A 20,254-nucleotide genomic window follows, 5' to 3' on the forward strand; every position below is an offset into this window, starting at 1 on the left:
AGTATAATATATGACAGGAATAATAAATACAAGGTTATCATATGATTTCCCATGCAAACATTGATAATTATATATTCATCGAGGTCCAATCCCATTATAATGCTTTGATGTGGAGATGCCGGCGTTGGACTGGGGTGAGCACAGTCCGAAGTCTTACAACACCAGGTTAAAGTCGAACAGGTTTGTTTCGATGTCACTAGCTTTCGGAGCGCTGCTCCTTCCTCAGGTGAATGAAGAGGTATGAAGAGGTATAATGCTTCAAAGCCGCAATTCAAATGAAATATAATGTTAAAGAAAAAAACACCTATTTAGTTGGAGATATTAGCTGTGTTTTGTGTGTGCCAATTTGTTCAGTAGACTGAGGGCGATTTTCTCCACAGTGGACAGAAGCTTGGCACGAATTATTACTTTTACTGCTGAGCCCAAAATAATAGATAAAGAATCCGCTGCCTGTTTTAGCTGAATTGTAAAATATGCAAAAACTGGCCAGTGTGACAAACTCGTGTGTGATCAGTTTGTGGTCTAGTTTGTGTTTTTTTCTAAGGTGAATTGGGAAAGTATATGTAGATTAATGTCAATCTTTTTTCATTCTTTTCCACTTAAAAAATGTCTTTGGACAACGGAACATTCAAATTTGGATCACAATGCAGTGATATTATGTGGTTGATTAGTCTATTGGACTTATTAAACTTTCTCAGACAAAAAATCTGTTTGTATCACGCTCTTCACCACCTCAGATCATCCCAAAGTGCAATGACAACTTTTGCAAGCAGTTTTGAAGTAAGGCCATTGGCTGTAATGTTCAAAACAGTAAATTCGTGCTCTGAAAAGCCCGCATTGAGCAAAGTAAAAATCCAAATGCGAGTTCGGCAATTTTGATTGAGGGATAGATTTTGGCGAGAACACCAGGGACAACTCCCCTCCCCTTCTTCCAAAAGTGCCACGGGATCGTTAATGTTCAAGAGCGCAACACCCGTTAATTTCTCATGCCAACGTACAACACGCCCCAGCACCATGTTTTATTTTTACGGTCAAGCCTTTGCAATATATTTTGGATCCACAACTTCGTTGACAGCTCAGTCTGGGCTTCAATGCTAGGTTCGTCAGAATGCAGACAAATAGTACGGATCCACCAACTGTTGAACCTAATATTCCTTATCGTACGTTTTAATGTGAAGCTGCTGATTTTACAACAGAATCCCTACAGTGCAGAAGGATTCGCCCCATCACGTTTGCACCGACCCTCTGAAAGAACACCTTATCTAGGCCCACTCCCATGCCCTATACTTGTAAACACACGTAACCTGCATATTTTTGAGACTGTGGGAGGAAACCCATGCAGACACGGGGAAAACGTGCAAACTCCACACAATGTCACCCAAGGCCAAAATCGAACTCAGGTCCATGGCAATGTGAGGCAGCAGTGCTAACTACTGTGCCACCGTGTGGCCCCATTTCAGCCTTGTGAGTTTGGAACCAACACATAGCTTGGAAGTTAGACGAGGCGGTGCTGATTGTTTGTATTGAGCTGTTGCCATCATGTGGGAACAGATAAACGAAAAGGGAAAGAGTTCCAGTGGAAACAATCTGTGGCCATAATTTAATTTGTTAGAACCGCGACTCAAGCAATCAAACCAAAATGAATATAATCCAAAGACATATTCACCGGCGAAAGATGCATCAACAGAAATGATCAATTTCACTTTAAATAATTGGTACTAGAAAAGTATCTCTCACAAATTGCATTAAACCTTCCTTCGCCACCTACAGCCTTGACAACCTGAACCATCGCTACAAATTCCAAGACATCGCTCTTTCAGATAGATTATTTGTTCCTTTATACACATTGAGCAGTGCAGGAATCCTATCCAACAACAGTTGTCATGCGTTTGAATGTCATGTGTACGACATACTTTGTGAATGCTTTATCGCTGGACCGATTACATCACTAAAGGGCTTAGCTTTCCAGAATTTATTTTCAGCCAACCAAACACATAGCCTTGTTCAAGGCCTGGACAATTCTGGTAATAATTTTTTATTGAGCTATTCACAAATCTTTCCAGTCTTAGGACTTTTCTTAGTCAACTCGCGTTTCTTGCCTCCAAACAGATAACTAACTTCTTCCTCAGTGACACGTTGGTTTGGGTTAAAGTTGGTACTTCTCCCCACCAACCTTTTCTAGAATGCCGACAGTGCAGGAGGGGGCTAGTCGGCCCATCTAGTCTGCACTGACCCCCAGAAAGTGCACCGTACCTAGGTCCAATCCCAGCCCTATCCCCATAATCCTACCTAATCTGCACATCTTTGGATACTAAGTGGCAATTTTAGCATGACTAGACCACCTAACCTGCACATCTTTGGACTGTGGGTGGAAATTGTTCCTCCCGAAGGAAACGCATGCAGACACAGGGAGAAGTTAGAAATTCCTCACAGTCACCCAAGGCCCGAATTGAATCTTGGTCTCTGACATCTGGATATAAAGCGCAACCTTAATCATAGTGTTCTCCTTTTCACTGAAGTGTGACTCTGGACCTTTTGTACTGTTTAAAATTTGTATTCTAGACTTTTTTCTGCTTTCGGTGGACGTTAAATATTTCAGGTGTGATTTTAGTGGACCATCCCAAAGCGATTTCTTCCTCTCAGTGGTTTCTAACTTTGGAATTCTCTTATTCAAAAGTGATGCAGGCAGAGTCCTTGAATATTCTTGGGGCAGAGGTAGACAGATTCTTGATGCAGAAGAGGGTGAAAGATGATCAAAGCCGGGGTGGGGGGGCGATTTTGAAGCTAAAGTCACATCAGACATGTTCTTATTGAATGGTGCAGCAGGCCCGAGAGGGGTGAGTGGCCTATTCTTGCTCCGAGTTCGTATGTGTGTATATGTCCATGTCATCAGGTCACTCAGTTTACTTTCGTTCTGACTTAATTAATGTCGCAGTGACACTCGGGAGGTTCTACTGCGGGTTTCCCATTTGATTGCTTCGGTTGTTAGCCAGCCACTTTGCTATAATACCTCAGAAGTGAGGGTTTCAAGATCATAACAAGGAGTCTTGCAGAAGGGCAGGTGCACTCCAAGGTGCGTTATTAAGAGCCCATGGCATTCCAGCAAAGAAGAGCAGAGAGGGTGACTTCATTGTCCATCCCTCAAGCAACAACCCCCCCCCCCCCAAAATGTCTTTTTGTCCCTGTTGCTTGTGAGAGATGGTGGCACGAAGTCGGAATGCTGGCTTTGCAAGTTACCATGGTGTCTGAAACAGTACTTCACTGGCTGTTAGACACATTGGGATGGCATGAAGCTGTAAAAGCAGCAACATAAATACAAGGCCTATTTCCCATTACCTGCTGGTACTGCAGCTCGCTCATATTTCAACATTTGCGTTCGGGGTGACGAAGTCAATGCAGCCGTTTACCAGCAGAACAGAAAATGTTGCAGATATAAAGAAAGAACCCCTCTAGAAAGTCGGTTGATAGTGCACAAGGGGTAGGGTAGGCAGTGTGAACTTTGATGTTGAATACAACTAACTGTCAGTTTTGCATGAAATGTGAACTCAGTCGTCTTAAATGCGACTTAACTTAAGGAAGTAACATTGACTCTTAGAACTAGCAGCTTGGAAATATTCTCAGACCTAAAGTGAACTGAGCGGTGATTGATTCTCTGTTCTTGTATGTCAATCCAATTTCTGCCACATGTCGCTGTTTGCTTCGTAAATGCCTGAATTGCCATCCATTGTCATCCATTTTAATCATATGTCTCGTTTTATATTATAACCAGGTGAATGTATCTATGAAGGCCATGGATAATCTTTGTAGTCCGGCCACAAACCAGAAACATGGAAGAACTGTGACTGTTCAAAAAAACTCTGCCTATCCCTTATACTTCTCTGTTGTCCCACTTGCCATTGGCAATATTCCAATTACTGTGATTGCATATAGCATCGGTGATATAATAATAACTGATGCCGTTACCAGGAAACTGAATGTACTGGTGAGTGGAAATTATTCAGCACATTCTTTGGTCTTTTCTGCAGCATATATATGTTTGAAGTACATTTTTATTATTTATATGATCTATTGATACCCCCCACCCCCACCCCCACCCCCCACCCCCACACACACACGTAAATTACATCAGGTTCTAGAGACTTAACCATATGGCAAGAAAGAACACGTTAACCGATGTATTGAGCAAGTTTATTAAACATTCACAAGGCAATACGTCAGAAAGACAAAAAGCAAACTTTCAATTATCAGAAATCTGCATTGATTAACAGTAAGAGGAGAAAGCTTGACTTTAGTAGTTGAGCAAGCTGCGCAGCACCCTTCCCAGACCATCTCGTGAAGTGACAATATCGAAAACAGTTCTCAGCACCACTCCATTATCATCACTCTTTCCACATCTCTACCCACATCTTTCTCTTTCTATCTCTATTCACATCTCTCTCTGCTTCTGTTTGTCCTGACCCCAAATCGCTTCTGGAGACCCTTCTATACCATAAAATATTGATAGCCCACCTCAGTCAATTGTTGGGAAAATAGCCAATTGATCGAAAATGTTTCAAAAACGAAATAATAATTATCCAGATGGTTTCTAGATAATTGCATATGTTGTCTCAGCTTTAACACAATGATTTTACTCAAGCTATATCTATTTTCTTGAGGTAAGCTTGGGTGGCGAGCAATAATCGGTCAATATAGCTTTCTGTAATCTGGACTTGATATCCCTTATTGAAGGGCCTATTCAATCCTGCTCCGAGTCAAGACTAACATTTATGCTTTCTCTTGACTCTGTGGCCAGAAAAGTGAACGGTATTACTTCACTCACGGCATGTTAATAGCCTGTATTAATAATAACAAGTGTTAAGAAGTAATATGCTTGAGATTAAAATGTCATAAATATTTGTCTTCCAAATTATAGTTCAAACCTTTCTAACATATCTATTAATGAATTAATTATTCTATATTTGTCTCACAATTAATGTTGTCTACTTCACTAATCTGCTGGTTTCCAATAACTGGCTTCCATCAATTTTAGCAGAAAATGCTTAAGGACATATTAGTTCAAACTACAGAATTATAGCCAAATTAAAAATGATTTTTGAAAGTATCAACAGTCCTCAGGTTGAGAGTGAAATGCACATCGGCAATATATATTGATCCCTCGCTATTCGTTTTACTTCATGGGGTTCTCACAGGTATCAGAAATTACTTCCAGCCCAAACCAACAGTACAAATCTGACTGCCACCTGGTGACGACAATTCTGATCATCATTTGTAACCTGGGGCTTTAGCTTGCATTGACGACTGTTTTGTTTTTACAACTAACAGTCCTGTCAGAATAGTTACATGAAAATCCAGTGAAATTACCAATATTGGTCCAGTCAGATTGTGCTTTGGCAGGTGGCATTGGTTCCAGGGCTCCATCCCTGTTCGCTGGATCTTGATCTTGAAGAACATTTCTGTAATGTGGTCTATATCAGGATGTACCAGTATATACATCACACGGCGGTACAGTGGTTAGTACTGTTGCCTCACAGCACCAGGAACCCGGATGTCAATTGCGGCCTTGGATGACTGCGTGGAATGTACACTTTCTCCCCATATCTGCCTGGGTTTCCTCCGGGTGCTCCGGTTTCCTCCCACAGTCTACAGGGGTGCAGATTATGCGGATTGGCTCTTAATGTCCAGGGTAGTGCAGTTTAGGTCGTGTTATGGGGATAGGGCGGGGCAGAGGGCCTAGGTAGGGTATCTGTCGGTGCAGAGTTTCTGTACTGTATGGATTCTATGGTTCTATCTGTAGCAAAATAAAGTGTACTATTTATTATTTCACAAAATTACAAAATTATTCCTAATTTGAAGTTTTTACACATCATTATTCATGTCTTAACTGCCAAATCAAACGAAATTAACTGAAAAGATCCTCCAGCTCCGTCTTTCTTTGAAGCTGTATCCAATTTGTGGAGATTTCTTATTCTGCATCATTACATCCTAACCTTCATTTCTCCCAATGCAAAATTATTTTTACTTTAACTTTGATTTCCTTGCCAAGTATCGAGTGTATGAAATCATTCCAATTGTTTTGAATACAGTTTATCTATGGAGAAGTACCTCAATGATTTAAGGACGTTGTCGCACTCTACTGACCATACTTACCATTTCATGCCGTTTGTCACGTTGTTTCACACGACGGAGACCTGTTTTTCAGTGCATTCGACTAAGTATTTGCAGACCTTTGAACCAGTCGATTTTTGAACTGATTTATCTGTTGCTTATTTCACATGTAACACATCTGAACGCTTATGCAGTACCTCAAAATCATGCCAACACATTCCTGACTCTCAGGTGATCATATTAAAACATTTCGAAGCCTTTGTACATCTCACCATTTGTAGTCCCAATATTACAAGTAGTTGGCCAAACAATCAAATTCTCTGTAAAATGGAAAGAGATTCCGAGGCAAGAACGCAAATATCTCCTCGAGGAATCTAAATTTAACTAGAGCCATCTTCGCTTTCCTTTCGCTAGAATTCACATTAATACCAAATTGTTGTACTGAAGTACACCCAATGTGAATGATTACAATTCCATTTGATGTTGCACCTTTCCACCACCTCTATTCCCTCATACTATTTTATACATGAAATAGTTACTATGGTATCTCGTTTGTGAGCCCTGGAGAAGCTTTACAGTTCAAAACATCGTCTGAGCACATATTTAAAACAGGCATCAAATAGTCATAGTTGATTCCAGTTATTCTCATATATTGCTTGCTCATTCACCACAACGTGGCACAGCTGCCTCACAGCACCAGGGACCCGGCTTCAATTCCAGCCTTGGGTGACTGTGTGGAGTTTGTACATTCTCTCCATGTCTGCATGACTTTCCTCCGAATGCTCCAGTTTGCTCCCACAGTCACAATGATATGCAGATTAGGTGGATTGGCCATGCTAAATTGCGCCCTAGTGTCAAAAGGTTAGTTGGGGATGGGGAGGGGGAGTGAGACTAGCTGGGGTGTTCCTTCACAGGGTCGGTGCAGACTCAACGGGTCGAGCAGCCCCCTTCTGCATTGTCGGGATTCTATGATTTGGATGACATTTTCACTGTGAGCTGGGCTTCTCTCGGGTTTCGTTCTCCAAAATAAATGTTTTGCTCAAACATTTTTGAAGTGGGTTTGCATATTTTATTGGCGTTGCTCAACTGAAAATAAAACCCATTAAATATCTTCCCGCGTTCGTTACATCGAATTGCATCTATCGGTACCTGCAAAAATGAATCCAAAAATCCATTGTGGCTCTGGTCAGGAACCCAATGAGTTAACACATATATCATCACATCTGTCTAAAACGTCGTGCATCCTCATCTGTCAGAATTTACAACTAAATGTGCAAAAACTGTGTGGAGGTATTTTTTAAATCAATTGTCCGCTGAAAGGGTTAACTTTCTGCCGAAATTAAAGGGGAAGAGCTAAATAGAACCTCTCCCAGTCTAACTTCGACATGTTTTGTTCCTAGCGAACTAAGCACAAATAATAAACTCTTACCAGACATTAACAGCAAAAATAAAACCATTAACTCATTGTCTACGTTTTAACTTTACCTTTAATTTTAACTCGCTCAATAATAACCTTTAAATCATCATTTTCTAACTCTGCATGGCCCGGTCTAAAATCGCTTCTCAACAACTAAGGCATCATCAATCTTCCCCAGGTCCTTGACACAAGTCTATAATTTAGAACGAGACTCAGGTGTTGATCTTTCTTCCGGCCTTATAGTCTGTCCATCAGGATCCGTATCTGTGTTCTTGCTGATTAATGCAATACGTTTTCTACCTGATTTAGTCGGTGGAGGCAGGTCAGGATGAGCGCATCGCACACAAACTTTAGGGTCTTATGGAAAACCTGGGACTGGATGCTGTGGAAAGGAATTTCCATGACTCATTGCAGTGTTTCAATTATTCCGTCCCTCCAACTCTTCTTCTAACACATATATTTTGGATCCAGAATGGGAATGGCACATCTCTGCTCTCGCTTCCTTCAAGTGTTCCCTAAAAGGGGCCTGAGAGTCATGCTATTTCAGATTAAGACATCCAATCTCTTCCTCAGCTTGTGAAAGTATCCGCTTATGCCCGCCCACTTTCATAAGAACTAGGAGCAGGAGTAGGCGATCTGGCCCCTCGAGCCTGCTCCGCCATTCAATTAGATCATGGCTGATCTTTTGTGGCCTCAGCTCCACTTTCCGGCCCGAACACCATAACCCTTAATCCCTTTATTCTTCAAAAAACTATCTATCTTTATCTTAAAAACATTTAATGAAGGAGCCTCTACTGCTTCACTGGGCAAGGAATTCCATAGATTCACAACCCTTTGGGTGAAGAAATTCCTCCTAAACTCAGTCCTAAATCTACTTCCTCTTATTTTGAGGCTATGCCCCCTAGTTCTGCTTTTACCCACCAGTGGAAACAACCTGCCCGCATCTATCCGATCTATTCCCTTCATAATTTTATATGTTTCTATACGATCCCCCCTCATCCTTCTAAATTCCAACGAGTACAGTCCCAGTCTACTCAACCTCTCCTCATAATCCAACCCCTTCAGCTCTGGGATTAACCTAGTGAATCTCCATTGCACACCCTCCAGTGCCAGTACGTCCTTCCTCAAGTAAGGAGACCAAAGCTGAACACAATACTCCAGGTGTGGCCTCACTAACACCTTATACAATTGCAGCATAACCTCCCTAGTCTTAAACTCCATCCCTTTGGCAATGAAGGACAAATTTCGCAACTGTCTTAGTAGCCGTGGCAATGCTATGACCCTGCTGTTGTAATAATATCCCCTCTCTTGTTCTGGGGGGCTAGAATGGTCTACTACATGCTTTGAATGTAGTTGTTTTCCTTGTTCCAATTCTTGTTCCAAAGAATCTCTTCTTTGTATTGGAGAATAACATCACTTGAGAGAGCACAACGATATGCATCATACCCTGAAAGATCCATGCATTTTGATGGCATTTTAATGACAACCTTGCATTGAGTAAAATCAATGACTTCCTGGAATCAAACTCGTCTGTTTAAAATCAGCATTCAGAACGAAGCAACTCAAACTGCTTTCCAGATAAACAAGCTAGTTGAACTTGGTACTGAGGCGATATGCTTCATCTTAATGCCTGTTATTGTTCATTAGATGTTTTTTTACTAAAGTGCCCAATCTTAGTCACATCTCTGTCGCCGGTTGCCACTTAAACTGTTTTTTAAATCTGTATCTAATTTATTGACCTTGTCTGATTTATTTCTAAAATCTAATATTTATGGGGTTCACTTGTTTGCAATAACCTCCCAATTGTACACCCCATCAGATTTTCGAGACTTAACCATATGGCAAGAAATAATACTTCAAATGATCAATTCAGAAAGTTTAACCATTAAAATGTCATGATGTGGAGATGCCGGCGTTGGACTGGGGTGGGCACAGTAAGAAGTTTTACAATACCAGGTTAAAGTCCAACAGGTTTATTTGGAAACATTAGCTTTCGGAGCTCAGCTCCTTCCTCAGGTGAGTGAAGGAGCTGTGAAACGAAAGCTAGTGATTCCAAAGGAATCTGTTGGAAATTAACCTGGTGTTGTGAGACTTCGTACGGTGCCCATTAAAAAGGTAACAAGTCATAAATATAAAAAATAAAGTTTCATTAACAACAGTCAGCAGAGAAAGCTTAACTTAAACAATTGATCAGGCTTCTCACCACCCTTCTCAGACAAAGTCGTGAAGTGTTCCGACATCGAAAACAGTTTTCAGCACATCACTCTCTTCCCATCTCTACCCATATCTTCCTCTTTACATCTCTCTTCACATCTCTCCCTGCCGTTCTGCCTCTGTGATTCTTCATTGAAAATGGCTTCTCGGGGCTCCTTTTTTAAACCCTAAAATATTGGAGCTCCAACTTAGCCAATTGTTGGAAAAATAGCCGATTGGTCGATAACTTGTTAATAGTCAAATAAGAATTAACCCAGTAGTTTTTATCTAATTATGCATGTTGTCTCAGTTTTAAGACAATGCTATTTGTCAAGCTATATCTCTGATTTTGAGGTGCAATGATTGACCAACATGCCTGTTTCTCATTTGGAGTTGCAGTCCTTTAGACAAGAGCTTATTTAGTCTTTCTCCGAGTCAAGGTTAACATGCATGTTATCCTTCTTCTGTGGCCAGAGAAATGCCCATTAATATTTTTCTCACAGCACTTTCAAAGTCCGTATTAATAATCAAGTGCTATTATGCTAAGAATTAAAATTTCAGAAACATTTTTGTTCCAATGTTCAGTGCCTGCCTTTCTAGCACATCGACGAATGAATTAATTTATTTCTTAATTGTCTCACAATTTAGACTGTCTATTTAACTAAACTGGCAGGTTCACAGTAACACTGGTTTAGCTTTTTTTATTAAAATGGCTCAGATCAATTTCAGCAGAAAATGCTTAAGAACACATTAATTCAAATTACAAAATAATAATCACACCTAAACTGGTGATTTTGAAACTACCAACACATGAGCCCATTTATAATTAAGAATCCTCTATCGAGAGCACAATTCTTACTAGATGCACCCATTTCTTAATGTTTCATTTTGCTTTTCTCATAACATATCTTATTGTAAATGGCTGTATTGTGTCTTCAGTCCTGAGACTTAACTTTTGGAAGTGTAATATTTCCAAGTTCCTGACGACAAAAAGCGAGGTAGAATTGTGAGTGCTGAGGAGGATGTTCAGGGGATTCTTAGCGAATTAGACAAGTTAAGTAACTTGACACATACATGGCAGATACCACGTGGATATGTGTAAAGTTATCCATTTCGGTAGGAGAAACAGAACAGTAGAGTATTATTTTAAAGGTGATACATTGTGAAATGTTGATATTTAAAAAAGGAGCTGGGTGCCCTTGAACACCCGCGATTAAAAGCAAGCATGCAGGTACATCAAGAAGTAAAGAAGGCGAGTGGTATATCTGCCTTCATTGCAAGAGGGTTTGAGTTCAATGACCGTTGAGCGACCACATGTGGAGTATTGTGTTCAGTTTTGCGCTCCTTTCAAAGCGTAATATATACTTGACATAGAGGGACTACAGCGAACCTTCACCAGACTGATTCATGGACTGGCAGGATTGCCGTCTTCGAGTACTGAATCGACTGGACTGATATTCACTGGAGTTTAGAAGAACGAGAGCAGGTCTCAGTGAAACCTGTAAAATTCTGTCTGGGCTGGGCAGGTTTGATACAGGGAGGATGTTGCCGCTGGTTGATGGGGTGGAGGGGGTGCACCGGGGATGTCCAGAGAAAGAGTTCAAAGTCTCAGGATAGGGGCTGGCCATTTAGGATTGAGGTGAGGAGAAGCATCTTCAGTCAGATGATGGTGAACGTGTGGAATTCTCTAGCACTCAAAGCTGCAACAGTAAAGTCATTGGATGCATTTAAGAAATAAATATAGAGATTTCTGGACACTGAATACGGCAAGGGATAATAGGAGAGCGTGTGGTGTTGCGATACAGGATCGGCTATGATCAATTGAATGTCAGAGTAGGCTCGATAGGCCAAATGGTTTACTCCTGCTCTTAGATTTAATATTTTGATGTTGTTTGCCACACTATGTGAAATAGTTGCAGAACCCTGCAAGCTGATCGCACTGTGGCTTGAGGTTCTTGACACCTTTACCCTACGTTTTGGTCAATCAGAGATGGCAGGCAGCCCAATACTGGCTTTATAGCCTGCTATAATGTTCTCTGCATTGACATAAATGGACAGCAATTGAGGCCGTTTCGAAGAGCATCTAGAAGCACATCACATGTAGGTCGGCGGATTCATTCCCTCAAGGACTTCAGTGAACCAGGCAATGGTCATCATTAGATTTAGAATTCCAAATTTTCCTTGAATTTCGATTTCACCATCTGGCGTGGCAGGATTTGAAGCCTGGTCCCTGGATTATTAGTCCAGTCCAGTGATAGTATCACTAGGCCCAAGATGAAAACTCACCAAGGATTAATTACAAATAGAATCATTGGCATGAAAAAATGAGGATCCAGTTTTCAGCGGTCTTTGGCTTCAAAGGCGACGGTACTACTTTTAATGTATTTTTTAAAAGGTGACCAATCAACCGTCTAAACTATTTTTCAGTGCCCTAGTGCTTCTATTATTCAGTGCCATAATGCTTCTCGTTATTTGCTGCTCCATCAATAGTTTCTTTTTGACATTACAGTTGAGCATCTCCTCATTTTTTGATATAGGGAGAAGGAGTCCTGAAGACTGTAGATAAAAGCATTTCCATTGACCCACTTGGCAAGTATCGTTTTGTTTTTAGAACCAATTTTAATGTAAGTGATAGCATAAATATATACTCATAGAGGGTGGCCTGATTGGCTTCATGATAATACTTGAGTTTAATAATTTAACCAACAGGAAACAGACATTCAAAATATTACAGGCTGGATCCTTCGATCCTGCGGCTATGTCCGCAGAATCCGTCTTGGCTTATGACCAGAAAATCAGCGCCACCGCGCACCGCTCCTCCATCCAGTGGGGGACTAACAGCCGGAGAGCTTAAAGGACCCGGCTTTACCTGCGGATACGGCCGGAGAATGGCCGGGTCAGTGGCCATGCATGCGCACGGCGGCGACTGCGCGGTGCAACATGGTGCCCACCTAGCACGGACCCGGCCTGCCAAAAATGTCTCCCCTGTAATCAGCCTCGCCACCCCCGGTCCACCCCCCACCAGTCCCCGCTGAAGTCCCCCATTGCCAGTGGAATGTCTCCCCCCGACTGTGGCGACGCTGCACTCAGTCTGCAGCTGCCACGCGAGGTCCCCGAACGGTGTGAGCACACGCAAATGTTGCCATCGGGAAGTCGGCCCACCGGGGATGGAGCATCGAGGGAGGGCCTCAGGTGACGTCCTGAGGCCGCCCATACGGCATGCAGTGTATCCAGGAGCACGCCGATTTTGAGGCGGCGTAGCATCGCAAAAATGGCACTGCCCCCTACTCAGGCGTAAAGATGTATTCTCCGGCCGATTGCCGAACGCGATTTTGTCGGTGGCGATCAGAGAATCCAGCCCTACATCTGCAATAACAAACACTTTTACCTGCTTCATGAAGGTTTATATTTTTCTTATTAGTGAAACGATCCTATCAAATACTTGGAGACGTTCCTTCCAATATGGTTCCAGACACCAAGTCCTACCTTTATGTTCGCGCAAGAGGTAATTAATACTTTGCTGTTGAAGGAGCAACTCCAATATTAGATATCATTCTGGGTTATCTTTGTTTATCAATGAAACTTGACTAATCTTTCCTAAAATTCTTATTTGTCGTTGCTATTTTCTATAAAATAGAAATTAGTATAAGTTGCTGTTACATTCCAAGTAATATATTGTTACATCATCGATCACCAGAACTTATAGATTTATTTTATGATTATTATTTGTCAATGTTATATGTTACAGAGATTCCCTTCAGGGCCAATTGGGCTCATGTGGCAGATACATTTTTAGTGCGATTAAACATTTAGAAATATTTAGAATGGACCTGTAGCACGGCTCCGCACATCTATACATAAAGTACGTCTCTCTCTGGAAATCCTCTTTTTTTTAAGATAAATTTCGTGTCCCCCATTCATTTTTTCCAATTAAGGGACAAATTAGCGTCGGCAATCAACCTACCCTGCACACCTTTTGGGTTGTGGGGGCGAAACGTGGAGAATTTGCAATCCCCACACGGACAATGACTCAGAGCCGGGATTGAACCTGGGACCTCGGCCCCGTGAGACACGACTCTCTCAATTCTGAATCATTTTATCAGTTTTGATTTTCCGTTCATATTAATAGCTTACTGTACTAAAATAGGCACTAGGATGAAGGATGTCAAACTTATTTAACTCTGATGGATACACTGACTCACCGTTGAGATTAGGCAAAGTCCATGACACTAACTTAGCATTTAACTACATGTGGCATTATAGAGCAATCATAATCAACAAGAATGAGAAGAAGAAAAAATCTCCATTGTTTGTTGCCATGCTAGAAAGGAATCTCAAATTTGCTCTGCAAAGCAGAAGAGGAAGACATGATTCTGGTAGAATGCTATTTGAGGTTGGTAGTGCTGGTGGTCAAAGGAAAACATGTTTCAGAGTCTACCTATATATGTCCCCTGGTTATAGGATTTCAATCAAATCGGGTCCAAGACTGCAGGTTGCCTTGGGGTAAAACGAGACCAAAATATCTCCAGTTGCTTCATCAATGACCTGTCAATCATAAAGTGAGAAGTGGCGTGTTTGTTGATGAACTGAGTCTTCAATACACTTCACACATGCAGTAGGAGTCCGTGTTTACATGGTCAAGACTTGGACAACGTTCAGATGACGGGGATGTGCTCAGCACTCGCACTTCAGGTTGCTATTTCGGCCTAACTTAGCCCAGAAAATCGGACTCATTCATCCCCTCACCCACAACTACAACAGAGAGGAAAATAATGCCTGGAAGTAGTAGCTAGAGAGGCCGCAGGGAAGTCAGAAACTGTGAAAAAGGGCAGGAGCAGCGAGCTGGCGGGTAAGTGGACCCATGAGGCGTGAGGTCCCCAGCCACACCCGAGAGAGGGAGGCCGGCGATCAGGAGAGCGGACTCCCTCCTACCCCCCCCCCCCCCTACCCCCACCACCCTCTCCCCTTCCCCACAGGAGGAGTTGGATGGACGTTTCTAACTAAGGAACTAACGACGGTGAAGGACGAGATTAAACAGGAGATCCAACCAGCAGTCACCCTGCAGCAGCGGTGGCGCTGGCCACCATGCAGATGCTGCTCAACAACATGGGAAGCAGGCTGGACGCCCAGCAGGAAACTATGCAGGCACTCGCAAAGGTATTGCTGGATCAGAGCGAGCGAACCGTTGCCCTGGACGCCGAGATAAAATGGTTGCTGGCGACCCAGGGAGCCTGAAAGGGCAGGTCGAAGACCAGGAGAACCAGTCCGGGCGACAACATATTTCAATAGTTGGCCTACCAGTGGGACTTGAGGGCAGAGACCCAACCAACCACGTGGTCGAGATTCTGGGCCACTTGGTTGGAAGGGACACCTTCACCAAGCCGCCAGTAATCAACAGGGTCCACAGGTCGCTCCGAACAAAGCCCAATGACGGGGAGCAGACTAGCGCGACATTAGCCAAGCTGCACAGATACCAGGATCGGTATAGGATCCTGCTCTGCACTCAGTAGACGAAAGAAAGTCATCGGGGCGGACAGAAGATAAGGATATATATATCAAGACATCGGGGCTGACCTGGAGAAGGGCAGAGCAAAATTTAACCACGCGAATACAGCTCTGCGCAGAAACAATGTTAGATTCGCGATGTTTTCACAGCCAAAACAAAGAGCACAATTTTAGTACCCCCGCAGAGGCGGACGAGTTCGTCCATAAAAACCGACTGCACAAACCGCAAACGAGGCAACAGTGAGGAAGACAGAGAGAAAGTGAAATTAGTTCATAGGAAGGAAGGGGCGAGAGAGCAGAGCGCGGGGGTTGGTGAGGAACAGATAGAGAGTATACCAACGGAGCTGGCACAGCTAAGGAACTCGGGACGTTGATGGAGCAGATGGGGGCAGTGGACCCAGGTGAGAAGGAATTCTTGTTCTTCTCACCAGTACACAAGGTCTATACCCGCATCAACTTCTTTGTAGCGGGGAAATCATTGCTTCCGGAAATAGTCAGAGTCCAATACTCCGTGATTGTAATCTCCGACCACGCTCCACACAACATGGATGAGAGGTTGCAGAGGAGCCCTGCCCAAAGTCCCAAATGGAGGTTGGACACGGCCCTCTTGGCTGACAAGGCCTTCAGTCGGAACACATGATAGACTATAGGTAATATGTTATGAACAACCGGAATGGGGAAGTCTCACCTTTCACGTTCTGCGAGGTACTGAAGGTTGTGATTACAGAAGAAATTATTGCCTACAAAGCTCGTAGAGATACGAAAGAGAGGGTGGCTAGGCAGCAACTTATTTACTCCATACTGGAGGTCGACAGACAGCTCTCCATGGCCCCGACATTAGAGTTTCGGGGGGCGAAGCAAAAACCAGAAATTGACTTTAACCTGCCGTCCTCCAGGAAAGCAGTGTGCCAACTCCATGAGCATGAAGACAAGGCTAGCCGCTTGCTGGCTCACCAGCTGAGAAATTAGGCAGCCACGAAGGAACAGCCCAGATAAAGGACAGCAGAGGCAGACTGTTAGCCGAAAGAAAAATGGTCAAGAAGCATTCAAAGCCTTCTATCAGGGACTATACACCTCTGAGCACCCTGACGGGGGCTCCGATGAAATGGTTCTGCGATGGATTGGACATGCCAATCGTGGGAGATGATAGATGCAGGGAGCTGGAAGCATCACTCGGAATAGGAGAGGTCATGGAGAGTATCAATTTCATGCTGGTGGGGAAGGTGCCGAGACCCAATGGATTCCTGGTAGACCTTTACAAAACATTCATGCCAGCATTCGCCCCGCACCCACGGGAGATGTTAGCAGACTCACTAAAGCGGGGCAGCCTGCCTTCAACAGTAACCACGATATCACTGATTCCCCAAAAAAGACAAAGACCCGATGGAATGCGGAACGTACAGATCAATTTCGCTGCTCAATGTGGACGCAAAAATACTCACAACAGCCCTGGCCAAGAGACTGGAGAGCTGCGTGCCAGAGGTGGACGCAGAAGATCAGACAGGCTTTGTTAACAATAGATAGCTAACTGCGAACATCAGACACTGCATGTGATACTGGTTCCATCCGGTAGAGAACACCAGAGGTGGTCGTCTACCTGGGCGCATAGAATGCCTTCAACAGTGTCGAGTGCAAGTAGCTCATTGAGGTACAAATGCAGTTTGGGCTGGGGACAGAGCTCACCTCATCGGTGAAAATTCTATACAACGGCCCAAGGTGAACGTTCGGACCACCATCTCTGAATACGTCCAGCTGCACTTGTTCGCCCTGGTAATCGAGCCGCTGGTAATCGTCCTGCGAGAGGTGGGAGGCTGGATGGCAATCCAAAGAGGAGGAAGAGAGCACAGACTCCCACTCTATGTGGATGACCGGGTCGTCTACATCTCGGACACACAAAATGGCATGAAAGAAATTACGAAGCTCCTGGGACAGTTTGGAGCCTCCTCAGGCTGGAGCGAAGCACTGATTAGCCCCAATGCCACCTACTCCTGCGCAAGGCTAATTCTCATGAAGCTAAAAGTGGTCCATACAGCCCACTTGACAAGAACCCGAATGAGCAGGTTCTTCTGGGAAGTGGAGGATAAATGTGAACGGTGCATGGGAGGCCTGGCCAACCACGCCCACATGTTCTGTGCCTGCCCCAGACATGTCGGGTTCTGGAAAGCCTTTTTCTAAGCAATGTCTAAGGTTGTAGGTGTGAGGGTGGAGCTGTGAACAAAAGGGGCAGTCTTCAGGGGATCAGACCAGCCAGAACTATATATGGGGAAGAGTACAGTGTACAAAATGTAAAATATTAATAAAAATATATATTGTAAAAATACCTGGACAACAATCAGACTTGGGTTGCAATGTGGCAATCAACATGTGAGCAACACAAGTCATAGCAATGACCGCCTCCAGCAAAAGTGAACAAATAAAAAAACTGTTGGTAAATGTTAAAGAGAAACATTTCTGCAACCGATAGACTCTCAGGCATGCATTGCCTTTCGATTTTATAATGTACTCCAGGGGAGGTGAACTCATGAGAAATGTATTCTAATACTCCACAATAGCTACCAGAAGGTGATGGAACGTGTCCAACATCCCAGTCTTTCATGAGAGTGTATGCAACTGGGGTAGCCTGGCATCATATTTTTCCCCTTTCCTTCACCACGCTGATGCCGCTGTTCAAACAACTTCAAATAGAATTAATGCCCCTCAGATTTAGAAGACCGAACGTTACCTTCACTCCACCTTCCCCCTGCTCCACATATCCGCCTCGATCGTAGGTTCAGTGGAAATGTAACCCCTCAGAGTTGCCAGTAGATTCCATTCAATGTTCTGGTGTTGGTTGCATGGTTTTTACGTGTGCACATTTGTGTGTGCGTGTTTTTTGTGTGCATGTGTGCATTTGTGTGTGTTTGCACCTGCGTGGGTATGTGTATTTGAGTGTGTATATTTGTGTGTCTGTGTGTTTTTATCTGCTTTTATGTGTTTGTGTGTGTGTATGTTTGTGTGTGTTTGTGTGTGTCTGTGTGGTTGTATGTGTGTGATTATGGTTAAGTTTAACACAGTAGCACAGTGCTCAGCACTGTTGTTTCGCAGCGCCAGGGACCCGGGATCGATTCCCGTCTTGGGTTCTGCCTGTGCGGAGTCTGCACGTGCTCCCTCTGTCTGCGTGGGTTTCCTCCGGGTACCCTGTTTTTTACCACAAGTCCCTAAGGGCATGCTGTTAGGTAAATTGGACATTCTGATTTCTCCCTCTGTGTACCCGAAGAGGCGCCGGAATGTGGCGACTCGGGGATTTTCACAGTAACTTTATTGCAGTGTTGATGTAAGCCTACTTGAGACACTAATAAAGAGTTTAATATTAAGTTTAGCTGAATATCCAACAAATATCCAGCCAAATTTCCCAGGAAATCATTACGCTTCACTCCTTAACAATCATCTGGCAATGGTACAGTAATGGGTCTGTGACTGCAGCATTGCTCTCTTCAAAGCGAATGGCTAGCGATTGATTACAATCTTCCGTTTAACACCCTTCCAATTAATTAATTTCAATTTATTAATTAAAACAATTAATTCCTACTTGGTGGCTGTAGTTATCGAAATTTTCAGTTTGATCAATTTGAAACAGTTGCCGAATCCTTTCTTGAAACAATTCCGAGTTGACGAGGGTAGGGCTTCCCCCCAGTATTTTTAATGGTTTAAAAAGATCGCTTTTAGCATTCTCCATTCCTTTCATTGCCTCATTAATTATGCCCTTTATTAGGTGACATTCTGGGAGAATCGGTGCAGAACTGCCTATCGCCGAAAGGAATTGATAGGCTAATTCAATTGCCATCAGGGTGCACCGAACAAACGACATCTCGATTGGCACCAACTGTATTTGCGGTTAATTACCTGGACAAAAGCAACCAATGGATTTTTCTGAAAGCTGAACGGAAAGATGAAGCGCGCGGGCATATTAAAGCAGGTGAAGTATGCATAACTGTCATTCGGCTGCATGTAAACATGTCTTAAATGTTACTCAGAATTAATACAAGGGATATCCTTAATTTGAACAAAGTGACATCAAATTATGAAAGCATTCAAATACACAAAGACTTTGCTTCTTCCAGGTGTTCGAAGTAACTATCCGTTTATTCCATTGCTCTACATTTTACCTCAGTCTTGTAAACTATTTTATTTAAGTATTTATCAAATGCGCTTTTGAATGGTCTTCTTTATTATATTGGTGGCACTTTATCAGACAGTGCCTTCTAGCTCATAACAGCTCCCTTCCCTATCCTTTCTCGTGGTCGTTTGCGAATACATTTCATGTGCGTTCTCGGGTCACCGGCCTTCTGGCACTCGAAAAAGTTTGTCTTTATTTGATCATTAAAACCCTTTTATGGGTTTGAACACCCACTCAGCTGCCCATAAGCCTTTTGCGGCAATAAGTCCCTCCATCCAAGCAACATCCATCTCTGGGCTATCAGGGAGTCAAAGATCAAAACATCCGCCTCTCTCGCCCCTTGAACTTCCGGGTCTTAGGACACCCCGAATATCGCTACCTCTGGATTCATTCAGGGCCAGCTACAAACACCCCCCCCCCCCACCCCCCCCCCCAGACCCCAGCACCTCAGACATTACGTCCGCAAACCCCTGCCAGAACACATTTAGCTTCGGACATGCCCTGAATGTGTGGATGTGATTCAAGGGCCTCCCCGCGCACCGCCACATCTAACCTCTACCCCCTCAAATAAACTCTCTTCCGTCTTACCATCATATGTATCCTGTGAAGTACGTTAAACACCTTCCCTGTTCCCCTCCCTATTACCTCCTTCAACAATACATAACCATGCACCCCATGAGCAGTAGCCCATGAAAAGACGGCATCTCTCCCCTCACGAAATACTGAACCTGTAGATACCTCAAACCATTCCTGCTGGGCGACTCGGTCTCTTCCTCCAGTTCCTCCACCTTCGCGTACTACCCCCATAAACAGGTCTCTGAATCACTCGATTCCAGCCTGCCACCACCCCGAAACCTCACATTCAGCCGCCCCGGGCC

The 20,254-nt window shown here is 43.5% G+C and overlaps 1 protein-coding gene across 2 annotated transcripts in view; it reads left to right on the forward strand.

Moving 5' to 3' along the window:
* LOC140390267 (complement C4-like) overlaps window positions 1-20,254 on the forward strand; it is a 184,481-nt gene that overhangs the window by 64,378 nt on the left and 99,849 nt on the right. For both annotated transcript variants that reach the window (XM_072475283.1, XM_072475284.1), the window contains 4 exons: window positions 3,770-3,982; window positions 12,253-12,304; window positions 13,137-13,220; window positions 18,972-19,175. In XM_072475283.1, coding sequence (XP_072331384.1) covers window positions 3,770-3,982; window positions 12,253-12,304; window positions 13,137-13,220; window positions 18,972-19,175 — 553 coding nt within the window. The remainder of the gene's footprint in view (window positions 1-3,769; window positions 3,983-12,252; window positions 12,305-13,136; window positions 13,221-18,971; window positions 19,176-20,254) is intronic.

This window comes from Scyliorhinus torazame, chromosome 14 (genome assembly GCF_047496885.1).
Source record: "Scyliorhinus torazame isolate Kashiwa2021f chromosome 14, sScyTor2.1, whole genome shotgun sequence".
In the NCBI taxonomy this organism is placed as follows: domain Eukaryota; kingdom Metazoa; phylum Chordata; class Chondrichthyes; order Carcharhiniformes; family Scyliorhinidae; genus Scyliorhinus; species Scyliorhinus torazame.